This window comes from Chaetura pelagica, unplaced genomic scaffold (assembly GCF_000747805.2).
Source record: "Chaetura pelagica isolate M959 unplaced genomic scaffold, ChaPel_1.0 scaffold40, whole genome shotgun sequence".
NCBI lineage: Eukaryota > Metazoa > Chordata > Aves > Apodiformes > Apodidae > Chaetura > Chaetura pelagica.
Window position 1 is genome coordinate 2,318,941 of NW_009952160.1, and position 19,850 is coordinate 2,338,790.

At 38.5% G+C, this 19,850-nt stretch overlaps 1 protein-coding gene across 1 annotated transcript in view; it reads right to left on the reverse strand.

Annotated features, from left to right (window-relative positions):
* The window catches only part of FBXL17 (F-box and leucine-rich repeat protein 17), a gene marked incomplete at its 5' end in the record, with an annotated part of 157,788 nt that overhangs the window by 100,670 nt on the left and 37,268 nt on the right, over positions 1–19,850 (reverse strand). Inside the window, one exon of the mRNA XM_010007214.1 lies at positions 3,897–4,004. Within this exon, the coding sequence (XP_010005516.1) occupies positions 3,897–4,004 (108 nt within the window). The remainder of the gene's footprint in view (positions 1–3,896; positions 4,005–19,850) is intronic.

The following is a 19,850-nucleotide window of genomic DNA, read 5'->3' on the forward strand; positions in this document are numbered from 1 at the left end:
CATTGGCAATAATGTAGCCAATGCCTACGACACAAGAAATAAACCTACTGGACAATTTAGCAATGCATATGTTTTGTGACTGTAAACAAGATATGTAGAAAATAATCCCACTAAAAAACCCTAGAGAATTCTTACTAAACTGTGCTCTTTTTAATGGCAACACCCCTCTTCTGAGCAGGTAAAAATACTGGTGATTCTCCTGTCATTATTATTACTTACAGAATAAAACCCATCAACTTACAATAGAGCTAACCCATGTATGGAGATCAATGCTTCAATAAAAAGTGTCTAAATAGCTTGACATCAAAATAGGCAACAGGTACCAGTAGAACATTTACCTCATTGATGGAATAAATGATGAAAGCAGCAGAAAGGATTATTGATTTCCCAGGAAAACGAGACTTCGGCATTACATGGGTAGCCTCAAAATCACCAGCCCTAATTCTGGTGGGGAACTTTAACCTACTGGACATCTGATGGAGCAATAACTCAGCCACAAGCAAGCAGGCTATGAGGTTCCTTGCAGTATGGAAGACAAGTTCCTAACACAGCTGGTAAGCGAGCCTACCAGGGGAGGTGGCTTGCTGGACCTGCTGTTCACTGACAGGGAAGGATGTGGAGGTCAGAGGCCAACTTGGGATCAGCGACCATGAAATGGTTAAATTCTTGATACTTAGTGAAATAAGAAGAGGGGTCACCAAAATCTCCACTATTGACTTACAGAGGGCAGGCTTCAGCCTGTTTAGAAAACTGGTTAAGAGAGTCCCCTGGGAGTCAGTTCTGAGCGGCAAAGGGGTTCAGGAAGGCTGGATGCTCTTCAAGAAGGAAGTTTTCAAAGCACAGGAGCAGCTGTCCCTGTGTGTCGTAAAACAAACTGCTGGGGAAGACAATCAGCTTGGCTGAACAGGGAGCTTTTGCTGGGACTCAGGGAGGAAAACCGAGTCTACCAGCTTTGGCAGGAAGGCCAGGCAACTCAAGATGAGTACAGGGAGCTTGTGAGGACATACAGAGAGAAAATTAGAAGGGCAAAAGCCCAGCTGGAACTCAATCTGGAAACTGCCAAAAAAAGGACAATAAAAAAAGGGTTTACAAATATATTAATAGCAAAAAGAGAATTAGGGAGAATCTCCATCCCTCTTTGGATGAGGGTGGAACATGGTAACCAGGGGTGAAGAAAAGGCTGAGATATTTAATGCTTTCTTCGCCTCCATCTTTAATAGTAAGACCAGCTGCCCTCAGGATATTTGACCTCCTGAGATGGAATATAAGGATGGAGAGCAGAACAACCCCCCCACAAACCATGAGGATGCAGTCAGAGACCTGCTGCTGTACCCAGACACTCAGAAGTCTATGGGGCCTGGTGGGATTCACCCAAGGGTACTGATAGAGCTGGCAGAGGAGATTGCCAGGCCTCTCTCTATCATCTACCAACAGTCCTGGATTAACAGGGGAGATCCCAGGCAACTGGAGGCTTGCCAATGGGACTTCTATCTACAAAAAGGGATCATCTATGTGGCCCTGCTCTGGACTCGCACCAAAAGCTCCATGTCCTTCTTCTGTTGGGAGCTCCAGAACTGGACACAGTACTCCAGGTGGGGTCTCAGAAGAGACATGCAAGCACAAAATGCCGGTCCATTTTGAGCTTCTCATCAACCAACACCTCCAAGTTCTTTTCCTCAGGGCTTCCCTTTTGTTTCATGATCTTCCCAGGTACAGAAGTGAGGCTGACAGGTTGCTAGTCCTCACAGTTCTCCTTTCTACCCTTTTTAAAACTGGGTGTAATGTTTCCCTCTTTCCAGTCACTGGGAGATAATCAGGGTCTTCCTTGAACATGTTTCAACTTTCAACCCTAAAAAATTCTAGTTTATTTTACACTCTAGGAGCAAGCCAGGAAGGACTCCTTTTACCTGAAAATACATTTACTCAAAAACATAATTTCAGAATGGCTCCTTTGAGTCTAATACAATGCTTGCAGTAAGCAAAGACATGTTTTTTTGCCAACAACATGCTACTTAAATATAGTTTGTTTCAAGTGCTACTATAATATACTTGGATAGTACTTGATACATCCAAAAAATTCCAATACAGATTAAAAAATAAAGCTTCAGGAAGGCACAAGACAGAATTATGAAAAGTAAAACAAATAAAGGAAAAAGTACCTGATATGACATATATGGTAATTAGCAGCTTCACAGGAATGTTGTAAGTAAGAAAAGAATTCCCCTACCAAGGAGGCAAACACAAATTCCTCAGTCATTTCTGGTAATTTTTAAAACTGCAATGTTCAGGGTTGTCATGTCACTGTATCTGCAGTATTAATAACCTACAGAAATTTTCTGTAAATAAAGCATGAGGGAAGTAAACTGGAATCCCCAAGTCCCAAATCCCAACAAAAAGCACATACACCAGTTACTTATCCCATAGAGTGCTTTCTAAGTTTACTACAAAGCAGGCATCTAAATATTTTCTGAAGGACTACATACAACAGTGTCATTTCTATGTAAATCAGGATTTTTATTAATGACACGAAAATCAGAACTAAATATTACTAGAAAGAATCAGGATATTTACTTTTGTTTAATCAAATACATGGGATTATAAAGTCACTTCACTGAAGGGTAAGACACCTATTAAATAGTCGATAAATCTAGACAACAATGCAGTAATCAAAACACAGATCTGAAAAGATGAGTAGGATTTTCCCACAAAGCCTTGATTTACATAATCTATGTCAGATTTCTAAATTATGTACTTCCTACACTTATGTTTTTTACATATAAAAATAACCTATAGCTATACATACATGGTTTTCATAGGATATGAAAGTTATTGTATTCTTCCACAAACACATGCCCCTTTTTACACATCATTTTAATATACAGGGTCCTTTTCAAATTACATTCTTTGAGGTACAATAACTTTACCATGCAGATTAATTTTGCTGTCTTATTTCTTTCTGCATGTGTTCCAAAATGTTTTCACTTCTTCTGTATCTTCAGCTACTGAGCTGCCCTAAACTGCTGAAAATATTTGACAGATAAGCTGAATGATTGTGTGTAACAAGAGAGCTGCACACCTGCATCAAAACACTTCTATTTTCATCAAGCGTGTTTTCGTTAAATAAGCTTTCTACTTGCTACTTCAAGATCTCTTTAACCATTTTTATGTTTACCAGAATATTTCATATTCAATACCCAATCTACAGTCATCTTTACCAGTTACAGTGGGTTCCATTTTCCTAATTGAAATTGTAAAAAAATTCTTAGCTATAAATAATAATTTATCTATTCCAGATGCAATTTTCCTCTGTTATCCCTGAATTCGCTTTCAGTTATGAACTTTAATGAATACACTGTTTGTCCACTTCATCCAAATAACTCATTTTATTGAATGCTTCCATTATTTTCTGCAGGTTTGCTCTAGTTAGTTCTCCCACAAATCACTCCTCTTACAAAAAAGAAAAAAAATAAAAAATAAAAAGTATCTGTCACACTATCTATATTAAAATACAAAGACGCATATATATAAAATGTATGTGCATAGCCAATATATTGTTGCAGAAAGGGTTCTATCTGAATCTTTTGCACTAAGACATTTGCACTTCCAGTTACAGAATTTTGTTTTGTTTGCAATGGAATCTGGTATAATTAGGTATTTTAACAATATTATTATTTTTGAGAAAACGTATCACCCCTTGAACACATTTTTGCCACTGTGCTTTTACACAAGGAAATAAGAACATGTCTGCACAATATATGGGAAGTTCATTTATCTTGTGAGGTTTGTATCCATGACGGTATTATTCATCATATGTATAGACTTATCCTGGCTGATACCTATGGTTTAACAGTTGTCAAACACACTTATGACTAGCATGAAGTACTTATGATACTCACATTGGTGAGATGAATGACTCCTTTTGATGTAACAGAGCAGCCCATAAAACCAACATACTGCAGCTCTGGACAATGTTCAGCAAAAGCCTTCACTGACTGATCTGTCACCTACAGAAAAGATACACAGGTAATAGTTGAATAGGTGATATAGCACACACTTAATACTGTGTAACCAGTTTCTCTGTAACAATGGCAAGCTTCTCATTTATACTTTTATTACTATCATCACTCTATTATTTATTACAAGTTTGAGAGAAAATATAAGGTAAGTATACATATCTTACAGGCGCATGAAAAGGAAAGGAAAATACCATCTCTGGCAGAGAGGGATCACGTTCTCAAAGGAGGACAATAAATGGAACAAAAGAGAAGATGATGGCCACAAATTCAAATATTATTGTCATCCTGTTTATCTGTAAATAACACAAGAGACCCCTCTATCCACTACTCTCACAAACTATATACAAAAATAAAATAACAAATTACGTTATTACCATCCTGCAGACTCATGCTAAATCCATCATTGACTCTAGATATCACTTTAATGTGATATCTTTAATTTATGTTCAATTCCCAAGTATTTTAAATAAGACAAAGAAACCCATTATTTTAACTTAAAGAGATTATTACATCTGTTTAAAACATCAGACTTGATCTCATGGTAATATACCATTCTGTCAGTTATCAATTGAATGGAGATGTTACCTATTTTATAACTGTGATGTACTTATTTTTACAACCACTTTTCTTTATAATTAAGTTTATCTAATAAAATTCACTAACTATAAAAGACAATCTACTGCATAAATGTAATGTTTTGTAGGTAGACAAAATATTAAGAATAACATTTTCTGAATTTTGTAAAAAATAGAGTATTGACATGGGTAAACTTAAAACACTAGCATATCTTTCTTTTAAAAAGGTGGGTGGTTTTCCCTGAGGAGTATGCATTTCCAGTGCAAATTACAGTAATGGAAAACTCTATACTGATATTGGGACAAACCTTGTATTTTCCAGCCAAAAACTCAGGAACATCTCATTATGTCTGGAATTGTAAGTCCTGAATGCAGATGACATTCTGAGTTTGTAAGGATGTTTTCTTGTTACCACAGAACTCAGAAACAAATCAAGTTTTGGAATATCTGGTCAAGAACTGAGCCTCACGTGAATACATACACCAGAACATTGCTCATGCTCTGCTCTTGGTCACCTTTACCTATAGTTCAAATTTACCTGACTAACCTATCAACTCCACACTGGCAGGATATGGCAACATTGGTGAAGATGCTGGAAAAACGATTTCTGAAAAGATAGCCCAGACAAGGAAGGCCAACAAGATCACATGTACGACACCACATATAAGCTGTATTGGTTTGACGTTACTGAACATGGTTTATAGGTCAAATGCAGCTTTATCAAAGCAACAATTTCTCAGTGAACCAAGATTTTTATTGCTGCATATCTGCTGAATAAAAATAAGATGTGAACCTTTTTGTATGGTGTATTTAGAAGCCAATGAAATTGAAAACAGGCTGAAAAGAAGAGAAAAAGGGTCAGCTAAACAGATTAAATCACAAGTTGAATAGCTACCCTGTCAGACCTGCTTAGACCCATGTCCCAGGTCTACCTACTTGAACAAAAAAAAACTCAAGAGTGCAGCAAGATACTTCTTCTTTGATTTTGATCTGACATTATCTTACATTTTTATTCTTGCACACTCATTGGAGCTGCGGACATTCACACAAACTATTTGGGAATTTTAAGATACTGACAACTGAAAACCTTTTAAAAACACTATCAGAAGTAAACAACTTACAGATTTGCATGATTTAGAGTTCTACCAGCAGCCTAGGAGGGGGAGGTTTCAGTTGATAATACAAAAGAAGGACCCTGCTACATTTTTACCCTCCTATCTCTACAGAGGATTAGAGTATGATTCTCCTTTGCAGAAAGGTTTCTTGCCAAGCCCTAGCTGGAATACACTGAGGAAAATTTCCTTCTTCCAGTGGCAGAAGAACCAAAAAGAAAAGGTGCTATGCCTATGCTACTAAGGTCCCTTCCAATCCTAACCATTTCATGATTTGACTGCATGAAGACTTAAAAAAAAAAGATATTTTGAATATAAATATTAGAACTATCATGAATTTAAATACCTTCTGTTACTACTATGAAATTTCCTGCATTCTAAATAAAATGTGTTAAATAAATAGTTTTGATGAAAGTAATAGTAGCTTGCAGCTATATATATTAAATAATTTACAGATCAGCCATGAAATTCTACATTGCTTGTTATTTATGCAGTACCTATTTATGCAGTACCAGAAAAAGATTCTTCATTATCTGTGTATGCTGTGCAAGCCCCATGATTTTCCCAGTTTAGAAAAAAATACAGTCTGTCAAAAGTAGCATGACATTTCTTGAATATGTTTTGAAATTACTGTGGTAGAACCACACCACTTCAGACAGGGATTTTGCTATTGCAAACAGCAATTTCTTTTGTTAAATCCTGACTCATAAGTAAGGCAGTAAATTAAACCTGTTTCTGTCTTTAAGCTCAGTTCAATAAGAGATCCTGTCCTTTGCTGTGAGTCAACAAATCAACACCTGCAGAAACTGACTACAAGTGTTATTGGTAAACACTGTACAAATATTCTTGATCAGCACTGAAACGTCACCGTCAGCATTCTTTTCTATACCACTTTCTAGTATTGTATCTAGTATTGTATTTCATGTATTACTTCTTTTTTACACCCTATGTCATTTATAGCAACTGATATTTTAGTAACTTGATTCCCACTCAGCCTGTTGTGAAGGCCCCTTGATATTCTTTTTGATTACCTACTCTTAACACGACTACACTCTCTCATGATTGTATTGGGAAAAAAAATATACCTACACATTTATATATATGCATATACACACACACTTGCAATTTCACAAGAATGGCTTTTCATAAAATGAGTATTAGTCACTATGTATGGAAATACCACATCATGACATCTGTAAACTAAACACCTGATGAAAGGGTAAAAAATAAAATTTGTATTGGATCTCTTTGCTGTCCTTTTTGTAGGACTCGTGAGAGTAAGAACACATAACAGTTTTTTTAACTTGTATAGCATGACAGTTTAGTACAATTTCCTAGTCTTCAGTGAAGAGGAACTGACAACTCAATCCTATGTGTCCTTATCTATACATAGCTCAAAATGCAAAATAAAACAGAACAAAACAAAACAAACAAAAAAGGTCAGTATGCAGAAGTACTATTTTTCATTAGTGCTATTTGTCTAAGGGAGAAAAAAGTTTCAGACAGTACTGAAAGGAAAGCAACAAAGCTAAATGTAAAGCTCAAGTAAGTTTCTACGACTGAGAACAACTATTCTTCTGCTTATATCAGACATTCTTCTATTTTACCATCTGCAGCGTCTAGCACAGATTGCTTGTATACAAAATGGAACTTTTATATTTAAACTCAAAACATGTAGGCTAGCTCACTATTTCTACTAAAGTCTGTGCCAGAAATAGTAACCTCTTTTACTGTTTGAATGTGTTTTGTGCTCCCAAGAGGCAGCCTGTTCTGCAGAAAGATAAATGACTGATGAAAAAATGCATGGAAAATTACCAATGTCATGTATGCAAGCAGTATGCAATCTCAAGACTGTCTCTTCATAATGTAATATAAAACAATATGCTACATTTTCCTCAAAAGCTTCTTCACCACTCAGGAGACAGAAGACATATATGAAATGTGTATTGCAAATAAGACTTCAGCAAGCTAACAAATATTTTGGAACACACACATTTGACTAAAATAATCTAAAACCAGATTATAACAGAAAGTATGGTGCACTTTTATAGAAATGACCCTTGTCAACAAAGATACAGAAATTCACAGCTAATTCTTCTCTAGATCACAGTATTGTTCTTCAAGAGACTTTAATAATTGGATTGATTAGTCAACTTCATTGACTTTCATCCTGTCTTGTGTGATGTTAGTTATACTTTGAAACAGTAATACAGGATGATGAAACAGATTAATAAGTTTTGCACTAAAGCATTGTGAATGAGAAATACAGTGGTCTGAAACTAATGACACAGTTTTTGCTTTTACAAAAAGGTCCATGATAACTGAGATATAGTTTAATAATTGTCTTTTTTTTTTGGTATTGCAGCCTATTATATATTAATTCCAATTATGCATTGTTTTACGGAAATTTGGTATTTTTACTATTCTCAATTAGATTCTTATTTTACATTCTATTCAATAATTTAAGGAGTGAAAAGGAAAAGTTCTGATGCAATTATGATAATTCAAAAACAACGTTTGAGGTACAACAACACAAACCACTTAAATTTCAACTAGAAAGCCTTGCAATTAAAAAAAAACAAACCAGAACACCAAAAAAAACCCACACCAAAACAACTTAGAGAAGCTCAAACAGAAAGAATTGAAAAAAAGACAGAAATATAAATAGTAGCAGGCAAAGAATGAACACCATATTCTCTTATTTAAACAGGGACACTGCAATGTAAGTAATGTCCAGTGAGGCTAACCTCAGGCATACTTTTCCTCATTTTTACCAAAACTCCTGAAATACATTCATTTCACAAGTTACAGTCAAATGACATGGAGCAAAGGCATTTAACCTGGACTAACTCAGCTTACCAGCTTACAGGTGACTTCAATTACATACACAAAGATGTAACACATACAAAAAAAGAATCATAAAGACATTGCTCATATACAGAAATATCTGTATCTACTGTAAACAAAGGCAGCCAGGCTATTACTGTTCTGTCAGTAGAGAAGATATGACATAACAATAAATGAAAATGATTAACAAAAAAAAAATAATATAAAAAAATCACTGCAATGAAAAAATTTTGAGGGAAACTGCCAGACCACACGTGTTTACATAGGTTCTTCCTGCTTAGTTTACAACTCATATTGCTTTACTAAAACGTAATCACTAAAGCTTGGTGCAAGGTAAAAGTTGTTGAATTTATTGCACTTTGCCAAAAGGGTGAAGATGGAAATAAAGGTTAGAATTATGATTAGATGATTCCTCTTTGCCACACCGGGAAAGATGGCATTGTCTCTCTCTTTTTAAGTTGAATTTTAAAAATTCTTTTTAAATTACCTTTTATCAGAGGCACAGAGATCACAGTATTACACTAGAAGTTAAATACTAGTATATTTTATACTATGAAACTAAAACATACAGAATCACAGAATCACAGCATGATTGATGGAAGAGACCTCAGGAGATCATTGAGTCCAACTTCCATGCCAGAGCAGGACCACCAAAGAATCTAGGGCAGGTCACACAGAAACATCCAGATGGGTACTGAAAGTCTCCATAGAATGAGACTCCACAACCTCTCTGGGCAGCCTGTTCCAGTGCTCCATAAAACCCTCACAGTAAAGATGTTCTTCCTCATGTTGAGGTGAAACTTCCTGTGCTCTAGCTTGCATCCATTGCCCCCTGTCTTACCACAGGGCACGATAGAAAAGAGATGGACGCCTCCTTCTTGACACCCACCCTTCAGATACTCATCATGGAATCACACAATTATCAGAGTTGGAAGGGACCTCTAGAGATCATACAGACCAACTCCCCTCCTAAAGCAGGATCACCCAGAGCACATCACATGGGACTGCATCCAGGCGGATCTTTAACATCTTCAGAGAACAGGACTCCACAACCTCCCTGGGAAAGGTGTCCCAGGGTGTGGCATTCAGAATTTACAGTGTTTGTCTCGAACAATCCAAGAGATAAGTGCAAGATATCTGCTGTGTGTCTTGTGACATCTGAGAAAGAACATCTGTTGATGGACTCTTAGGGAGCAGGATGCTCCCCTGCAATAAATTAAACCTGTGGTGTCAGTCGTCTCATCCTCCCCTTCGTTATGCAGAGATCTCAGCAATTATCCCAGAAAGGACTATCTGCAGGCCTTGACTCGGGGCCATACCTACCCCCCCTTCCTATCTCAGAGGAGCACGGAGAAGATAGGAGTTTTTCCTTACTCCGGAAAGAAAAGTGGGGGGGCAGTGGGCAAGAACTGTATAAAAGTCTGGGACTCTATGGGTGCATTTGAAGTACTTTTCCACCAGGAACCACTTCCCCACCGACGACATCGCTGCACCGTGGGTGGTAACTATGCTCTCTCGCTTGCTGTCCTCTCTCTCTCTGCTTTCTCCCCTCTTTTCTGTCTCTGTTTTCCTGCCTGTCCTATCCGCTCTAGGGACCTTTGCTTTGTTACTCTAATAAAAGTTTGTTGTGCATGTGACATCTGACCTCGTTTGCGTCTTAATTTCACCAGTTGGGATCACCTTTATGAAAAATTGCCACGTGTCCGAATACCGGATCGTGACACAGGGCTATGTCACCCTCACTGTAAAGCAGCTTTTCCTCATGTTTAAATGGAACTTCCCATGTTCCGGCTTCTGCCTATTGCCCCTCATCCTGTCACTGGGAACTACTGACAAGAGCCTGGCTCCATCCTCCTTACACTCACCCTTTAGATACTTTTAGGCATTAATAAGGTCTCCCCTCACCCTTCTCTTCTCCAGGCTAAAGAGTCCCATGTCTCTCCGCCTTTTCTCCTAAGGGAGATGCTCCAATCCACCAGTCATCTTGGACTCTCTCTAGGAGTTGCCTGTCTCTCTTGAACTGGGGAAGCCAGAACTGGATGCAGCGTTCCAGATGTGGCCTCACCAGGGCAGAGTACAGGGGGAGAATGACCTTTCTTGACCTACTCTCAATCCACCTCATTGTTCTCTCATCTAGCCCACACTTCTTGAGTTTCCTAATGAGGATGTTATGGAAGACAGTGTCAAAAGCTTTGTTGAAGTCAAGGTAGATGAAATCTGCTGCTCTCTCATCCAGCTAACCAGTTATGTCATCATAGAAGGCTAGCAGGATGGCCAAATATTATTTGCCCTTGGTAAACGCTGACCACTTCCAATAACTGTTCTTCAGTGTGTTTAGAAATGACACTAAGAACGAGTCCCTCCACCACCTTCCCAGGGACAGAAGCGAGACTAACCAGACAGTAGTTCCCTGGGTCCTTCTTCTTGCCTTTTTTGAGGACTGGAGACTCCAGTCCTCACGCACCTGTCCTGTTCTCCATGACCTTTCAAAGATGATGGAGAGTGGCCTAGCAATAATCTCTGCCAGCTCTCTCAGTACTCACAGGTGCATCCCATCAGGGCCCATGGAGACTTATGGATGTTCAGTTTGGCCGAGTGGCCTCTAACCTGTTCCTCCTATACTAAGGAAAATGCAACAATAAGATCCCCTCTCAGCCTTCTCTAGACTGAACAGCTCCAGGTCTCACAGCCTTTTCTTGTAAGACAGGTGTTCCAGTCCCTTAATCATCTTTGTAGCCTCTGTTGGACTCCCTCAAGTAAATCTTTGTCCCTCTGGGGAGCCCAGAATTGGACACAATACTCCAGGTGGGGTCTCACTAGGGCAGAGTAGAAAGGGAGGAGAACCTCCCTTGACCTGCTAGACACAGTCTTCTTAACACACCCCAGGGTATCATTGGGGGTGATATGGCCTTCTCGGCTACAAGTGCACATTTACTAACACTTAAGATTACATGCACCTTCCTAATCCAACGAATAAGAAATTACAAGCAAATTGCTTTTATTTAACCCCTTCTGAATTAAATTCCAAATTCAATTTAATTTTTAAATGTATTTCTACAAGAGGCTACAACACTCAAAGAATTTATTTACAGTTCTGAAGTTCCACCAAACATGACGGTGTACTCCTTAGCATTGGTTCCTAACCTTATTCCAGAAATACAACTTATTTTAAACCAATTATGCTATTTGATTGACCACAAATATAAACCAAACTAATTTTAAATTAAATGGGAATACAGCACAACCGTATGTTACAAACAGCACAAATCCTGATAAAAGGCTCTTTTGCTCTACTTCCCTGAGGAAACACAAGGCAGATAAGGTGAAAAACAAAGTTTATATTCAAAAGATTTATTTCAAACTTACACTGGAAAGATTTTCTCTCTTCAATAGTAGTGATATATCATCTGCCTTCCACAAGCATCAGCTTAAATGATACTTGTCATAAATGCTCTGACAAAGTAATTTTTCTTGGCAAAGATTCATTTAACCCATGAGCCCTTACTGCAATTAGAGAACATTGATAAAAATAAGGCACAGATAATCTGTCATCATGTTCAATTTTTCAGGACACTCACATTTCATTACCAAATAGCAGCAGGGCAAGTCTCATCTTAACTGCTTTTAGATCTAATACATATTTCTTCACATGTAGTAACATATATGGATAAATGTAGCCATTTGCTTAATCATAAAAGAAATTCAACAACTGTCATCTTTAACTTGCCATAGTAAGAGCAGATTTAAGAAGCACAGCCAATTTTTACAAACACCCAAAGTTGAGAAATATAACTATTTCTATTCTTTCATCTCCCAAGGAAGCAATCTAACTGAAAAGGAAATTATCCACATTATTTAATATGTATACAAATTCATAAAGTTTAGGCTGTATCTTCAATTTTTTCCACAATCTGCATTTATAAACTTTGAATGGTTTCTTTTAGTTATAAAAAAAGATCTTCATACAAACCAAATGTGCAGTCTTCCCTTAAATCGAACACTGCTGCATACTAAAAGCAGTAAAATTTACTTGTAAACTCAAAGGGACGATTATTAATCTATTGCTTTAAATGACAAAAATTACTCTACAGTATTATAAGATTAATCTAATTTGTAGATATTAATTTATTTCATAAACCAGTTTCTTGAAATTGGTCTTCACACTTAAGCTGAAATGTAAACATTAAGTACAAAAGCAGAGCCTGTATTACAATATGAGTTATTCCATCAGAACCAAGAATTTACAGCACACATGACTAATGTAGTAATTAAAGCGTGGACTCAGGGGAGGCCTTAGCTGCCTGAAGCAGCATCCCAGAATACAGATCTGGGTCTGGCACTACTCATGTCCCTGCTGTCTTGTATCTGTGAAGTGGTCAGACCAGGCAGCAGCGCAGAGTGGAGAGCGACAGCAGCACTGGCAGCGCCCGTCGCAGAGAGTGGCCCGAGCCGGCTGGAGGGGGTCGGCACACCAAGGACTAAAATGGAAGACAAATCATCTCATAAGGGTCCTCACTGACACAGTAGTAAGTGAAGGAGGTGGGAAAGAGAAGCACACAGATAGAGAAATTAAAAATTAAGAATGAGTCCCTCTGTCATAATACTGAGGCAGAACTTGAAACAGGTCTAGAAAATTACAGCTGAGACATTACAAAAGGTATAAGAAGCAAGTAGTTGATATTATATGAACATCCACATGAGTTAATTTGATTGTGTTTATCCTTATACATCGTCTAAAGACTATACATGGAAGATCTGTTCAGATTATTTCAGTCTACCACTGCACACTTCCATTCAGGAACATGATCTTGGCGATGAGAAATGCAAGTGGTACTGCTTTGTTAGTTATGATTGGAAGCATGCTATAATTCTGATTACGTCCACTGCAGAAGCAGACCTCCATGCAGAGAGGATAAAACAAAACAGTCTCATGATATGGATCCACAACTCAGCACTTGATAGGCTTGTGTGAAGTCCTGCACGCTGTGTGATAATGGCATAAGTGCTAAAATTCAACAATTCAGCTTGAAAAGATGGAAAAAAACCCACAAAACCACACACCTATTAGTCCTCCCAGAATTCAGCACATTCAGAGAAAAAAAACTGTTCAGAGATCAAAACTGTTGCTCATCTCTAGGCCACTACAAAGACAGGAAAGGGAAAAAGGCAAAACAAAACAAAAGTAAGAAACAAGCAAGCAAGAAAAAAAAAGAAAAGAAAAAAAAAAAAACAAAACAAAAGGAAGTTCTTGAACTTTACTTAAATCACTAAGTCCTGGTCACTATATCCTGGTTCAACCCTAGGAGGCAGCTAAGCATCACACAGTCAAGCCCCTCACCCGCTGAACAGCAGAGAGAATCAAAATCGTAAAAGTGAGAGAATTCATGGGCTGAGCAAAGACAGTTCAATAGCTAAGGAAAAAGAAGGGGGAAAGAAAACAAGGAAGATGGAAAAAAACCCATATCAAGAAAAAGAAGTGATGCAAAAATAAAAAAATAATTGCTCAAGACCATGATACCCCTTTAGTTGGGTGGGGTCAGCTGTCCTGGCTGTGTCCCTTCCCAATTTCATGTACACCTGCAGCCTGGTGTGAGAGGCAGAAAAGGCAATGACACTCTGTAAGCACTGCTCAGCAATAGCTAACACAGCCTGTTTTATCAAGGCTGTATTCAACACAAATGCAAAACATAGCCCTATAAAAGCTACCGTGAAGAAATTTAACTCTATCCTACACAAGATCAGCACACAGTGTTAATTCACAAATTCCCATTTTGGTTGAAGAAAGTGAAAGGTTTAAAAAAAAAACATAACTGACAAAAAACAACCAAACAAAACCCAAACCAAAATCAACACACCTTCAGACTTATAAACCAAATTCAGTATAGACACATAATAGACATATCAAGTATTTTTTTCTAGTCAAGCTAGTCAACAAGATTTTTTGAAAAATAACACTTTTTTTCCCCAGTCTAGTATTTGCCATGGTATTTGCCTTCACCTTTACCCTAGCCTTCACTATTGTTAAATATGACAATTATGAGCACAAAACTAATTTTTCATGCCAGAGCTGTAAAAAAAAGCCATATAAATCAATAAGGGAAGATGGGCCATTACCTTACTGAAAAACATGAAAACCACTGCCAGCCTCCTAAATCTTCTGATGAATTCCTGAACAAATCAGCTGCAATTTTGTGAAAACCGCAAGCTATACAATATCCAATAGTTTGCATAATCAATGCATCTTCAAGATATCCAGCTTCTGGCTTAGTAATCAATTAGGGCACCTCTCAAATAATCATCAGTAGTACCAAAGCACACTGTTTAATGATTTTTGGAGGGGTTGTCGTGATCCACGACCTATTATATCTTCTTTTTGGAGTGTATTTAGCTTGTCAGGATCTGCTGAGAGATCCGCACGTGGCGCTCGCTTCTCACAGAAGAGCAGTGGCTTCAGCACTGACTTTTCGAGTGAGTAACCTGCTCAGTACTTACTAATATTTCCAATAACAGCAGCCAATCCCCAATTAGAATTTATGAATGCACAGTTTATTGTGGGGAAAACAAAGCCATTTGGGGCAGGAGGTTCAAAAAGGGTAATTAAAGCACATACGAGCTGTGAAATATCTTTTAAGCATCAAATAACAAGAACTTATGTCTTAATACTTATATATGGGTACGCCTTGTTTACACACCTTATTTACTTATTTATGAGGGAAGGAGGAGGAGGGATATGCCTGACGCTGGTCCCGTATAGGGTCACGGTTTGAGTGCAAGTAAGACAGGATTATGCCTTCCCCGGCAACCTGGTTAGGACCAGGGGTGGCAGGAATTAAGTCTCACCACGAGTGTTCAGCAGCAGACGGGTTCCTGAGGGTGGTAGCTGCAGGCAATGCAGGCAGGCTGGCAGGAAGAGCTGCGGCGATGGGACAGGACGAGCTGGGTCAAGCCGGGTCTGGCTGGAGCGAACTGAAACCAGGTGAGAGCCGGGTGTAGGCGAGCTGGGACTCGGGCTGCAGCCGGGGACGGCAGCCTTGCAGAAACGTGCCGAGAAGCGAGGAGCGGCACCTTCAGTGTCTGCGGAACAGCGCGCCGAATGTGGAGAACAAGAGAAGGAAAAGTGTGCCATGCTGTCTCTTTATAGGTTTCCTTCGCTCTCGATTGGCCGGTTTCGTATTTCCAGGCTTTTCAGCCAATCAGCCGGGACCTTGTCCCGCCCTTGCAACCGTTCTTCCGGCCACGGCTCCTCTCCCGCAGCAGCTGCCCCCTCGGGGCATCAGGGAAGGCAGCCAGGAGAGGGTTCAGTGCCGTGCGGAGCAGCCATCTTTAAGTCAGGTATGTCTGCTGACCTAAAGGGCATTTCATGTTCGTGTGAGGAAATACCTGGTCCTTCACAGGGGTGTGGGAGGTGCAGGCAATGGAAAGAAGGGGAAGAGAGCAACAGATACACAGACAGCAAGAACGTAGATCTCCCTACCCGTACGTATAACTAGAAGAACAATTATGTTATTTCTATTCCCGATGTAATATCTGGAAAGGTGTTAGAAATCTATTTTTGTTTCTTCTCTCCATCCCCAGAGCTTTGCTCTGCAAATTAATTCACAGAATCACATAATTGTCATGGTGGGAAACATCAACACACAAAAACCCTAACCAACAACCATTCAAAAAAAACAACCAACCAAATAAATTAAAAAACCCCACAACCTCAGCCCCCAGAGCATGCTCTGAAGTGCCACATATACACATTTCTTGAACACCTCCAGGGACAGTGACTCAGCCAGCTTCCTGGGCAGGATGTTCCAGTGGCTGACCACTCTTTTAGTAGAGAAATTCTTCCTAATATTCAAACTAAACATGCCCTTCCACAACTTCAGGCCATTTTCTGTGGTCCTACCATTATCTACTTGGGTGAAGAGGCCAACACCTGCCTCACTACAACCTCTGTTCATGTACTTGTAGAGGGCAATGAGGTCGTCTCTCAGCCTCCTTTTTTTTCAGACTAAACCCCTGTACCCTCAGCAGCTTCTTGTATGATTAGTTCTCTAGAATCTCTACTAGCTTGCTAGCTCTCCTCTGGACCCGCTCCAGCACCTCTATGTCCTTCTTATAGTGACAGGTCCAAAAAACTGAACAAAAAACCCAACCAAACAAAGTAACTAATGTATCTGTTACCCTGCAGTCCCCAGGGAATAAAATCAGCCCTAAGCAAAAGGTTACAGATGTCTACTAGTAATTTAGATATTTTATGCTTCAGTTCCTTAAGAACTCTGCAGTGAACACCAGCTAGTCCAGTAATTTGTTAATTTCACTAGAAACATTATTTTTCACATAACACTTAGTTAAGTTATATAATGATCACAGAATCAGGAAGAAGTGATAGGACAATGCTAGAAAGCAGAACAGTCTTCATAGCATTACACACATGCTGGTTTCTTGCAATCAATCACAAACACTGAAGTCACAGTGAAAATGAAAGGCTGCAACTACATTTGTAGGTAGGTAGATAGTAAGGTTGCTGGGAGGCGCTGGAGGGGAAGGGAGGTGTGCTAAATATAGAGTCCAGCATAAGAACACAGACGCTCCTTCCCTATGCTTCTGTATACCAAAGAAAAAAATTAGTAACTTTTTTTTTTTTTTAATTCTCCACTGAATGACTACTAACACAAGAAAAGAGAAGATGCAGTCTGCAAGGATCCAACATGCTTAGCCATCCCTCAAAGCAAAGGCACTCTTCTGCTGCTCAAAAATCTACTAATTTTTTCTGCAAGAAGTCCATCTTCAGCATACTCCATTCTGCAAGTCTTATATCTGTCACCACCTGTCCATTTTGAAATCTTACACAGGAGTGGTGGGCTGGCCTTGGCTAACTGCCAGATGCCCACTCGCTCACTCCTCTTTCACAGGACAGGGGGAGAAAGTAAGATGGAAATGCTTGTGGATGAAGATAAATGAAGTTTAATAGTAAGAATCAAAAGGTGTGTATGGAAGCAAAGCAAAAAGAGGAATTCTCTCACTACTCCGCAGCAGGCAATGCCCACTAAGCTCCTGGAAAGCAGAGCCACAGTATGTGTAGCAGTTGCTTGAGATCTGTAAGTACAAATGCTCATGAATTCTCCCCCTTACCCTCAGCTTTTATTGCTGAACATGATGCCACATAGTTGGGAAAATTCCATTAGCTCAGCAATGCGAGCTGTATCCTCCTCCAGTCTTTACTGACAGGATTGAACATAAAGCCTTGATGCTGTGCAAGCACCTGTTCAGCAACAGCAAAAACACTGGTGTGCTATCAACACTGTTCAGCTACTCATGCAAAACTCAGCACCATATGGGCTGCAATGAAGAAAGTAAAACTCATACCAGCTAGACTCCCAGACTGTCGTGCAAGCAGCAACCCACTGGGGGTCAGCCATCAACGTCATCCTTCCAATTAAGAGTACTCAAACATTAGACCTGATTACCACAAACAGTATTTGTAAGAGTAAGAGATGAAAATTACCTAGGGACTTTTAAGTTCCCGTGCTTTCCTCTAGACCTTAACATTTAACTCCTATTTCCATTACAATCTTTGCAATTATCCAAATTAACATTCCTAAGGTATAAATTTTTATTTAGCATTGGTGATTTCTAAAAAAAAGTGCTGCAATACTCTTCCTAGCCCTAAAATAAAATCAGATTGTCAGTATCAATTATTCTTAACTCACCTAAATTTCTGCAGTATTCATAATGAGTAATTTCAAGATTTTTCTTCAGATTTATTTCCTCAGCAAAATTAAGGGCTATGAACTGTACAATTGACCTGGAACCTTTGACAGCTTGTCACTCAATTGCCAGAGTTTTCTGATTTGTCTAAAAATTTGTGTGCTGAAAACCTGATCCATGGCAAGAGGGTTTGAAAAGTCATGTCTATAGCAAAATGAAGCTGTAAAAAGGAAAATACATACTTTTGAATCATTACAGTACAGATTTGTAAGCATTATAATACTGAACATTATACGTGTCGCCATAGGTAACTCAAAGTGTGTAGTTCCCTAACACATACCACACTTCTACCTTATCATAAAATATAATAATCAGCTTATCATAATAATATCTGCAACTATACCTCTTGTCAAAGAAATATCTCACATTTTTGAAGCCCTTATCAAAGTGTATTTTTTATGAATTATGTTATCTTCTTTCTCTTATTTAGTTAAGAGCCATTTTCTATCTAATGCATTGTTTTGGAACCATAAACATAAAATCTGTTTAGGTTGATATGGAACCGCACTGCTGAAACAAGCTGGGGGACAACTCAAGAGTTGTAATAAAGGTATCCATGTATGCATTCCCTGAAGGTCACTCACTCTGCAGAAGTTCTAAAGAGAAAACAGCTCTTTCTTACTATAGCTGTGCTTATAAAACTTAATGTTTAAAGCAATTTTATTCAAGGAAATCAAAACATCTCCAAAATAGTGGCACCCCATTTCTGCAATGTATTCTCTAGAAAATTACAGGTTTTTTCCTCAAGAATGAAAACAGAAAGAGAGGAAAGTGACACATAATGAATAATTTGTTTCTAAGTATTCTGAAAAAAACCCAAATATTTCAAATCTTTTGAGTTACACATCAGAGAGGATTTATTTAAATTACAGATATTCCACTGTTTGTAATAAAAATCTTAAGTGAACACAAGATCTTAAGTGAACAGAAGAAGTTAAGGAGAATGAATACATTGTTCTAGACTATAACTTTCCCAAAAAACCCACCAAATTCATATGCCTGTGTTACAGAAGAAAATAATTGTCATTTTGGCAATAAGTTAGATTGTATTACTATTTTAAAAGGTCTTGTAACATTCAGTCAACACATGCTCTAACAGTGAACCGACATTTGAACTATTTCCCCTAAACTGTCCAGAAATAAAACTGTTCTTTTCCTTTACAACAGCAACTATCACCTCTTCGTGAAGCATTAGAGCTCACAAAATGCTCCTGGCACTAATACAAAGAAAAAACTGAATTAAACCCTTGATTCCTGCCTGGACCTACTTACGAACCACAGAATCCCAGCCTACAACATGTTAACAATATGTGACAGTTGACTCTTAAAGATTTTACAATGGTAAAGTTTCCTAATTCTATTGAAGATAATCTGAAAGTTATATTATCCTGAAATATCTGTAAGCTGGGACACATTTAGCTGTCTGCTTCTCAGGATCTTCCCTGCAGAGTGCCATTAAAATCACAAAAAAACACCACTCTATAAGACAAAATAGCTTGGGAAATGCTCTGTTTAAAAAATTTCATCCCCATCCTTCAGCA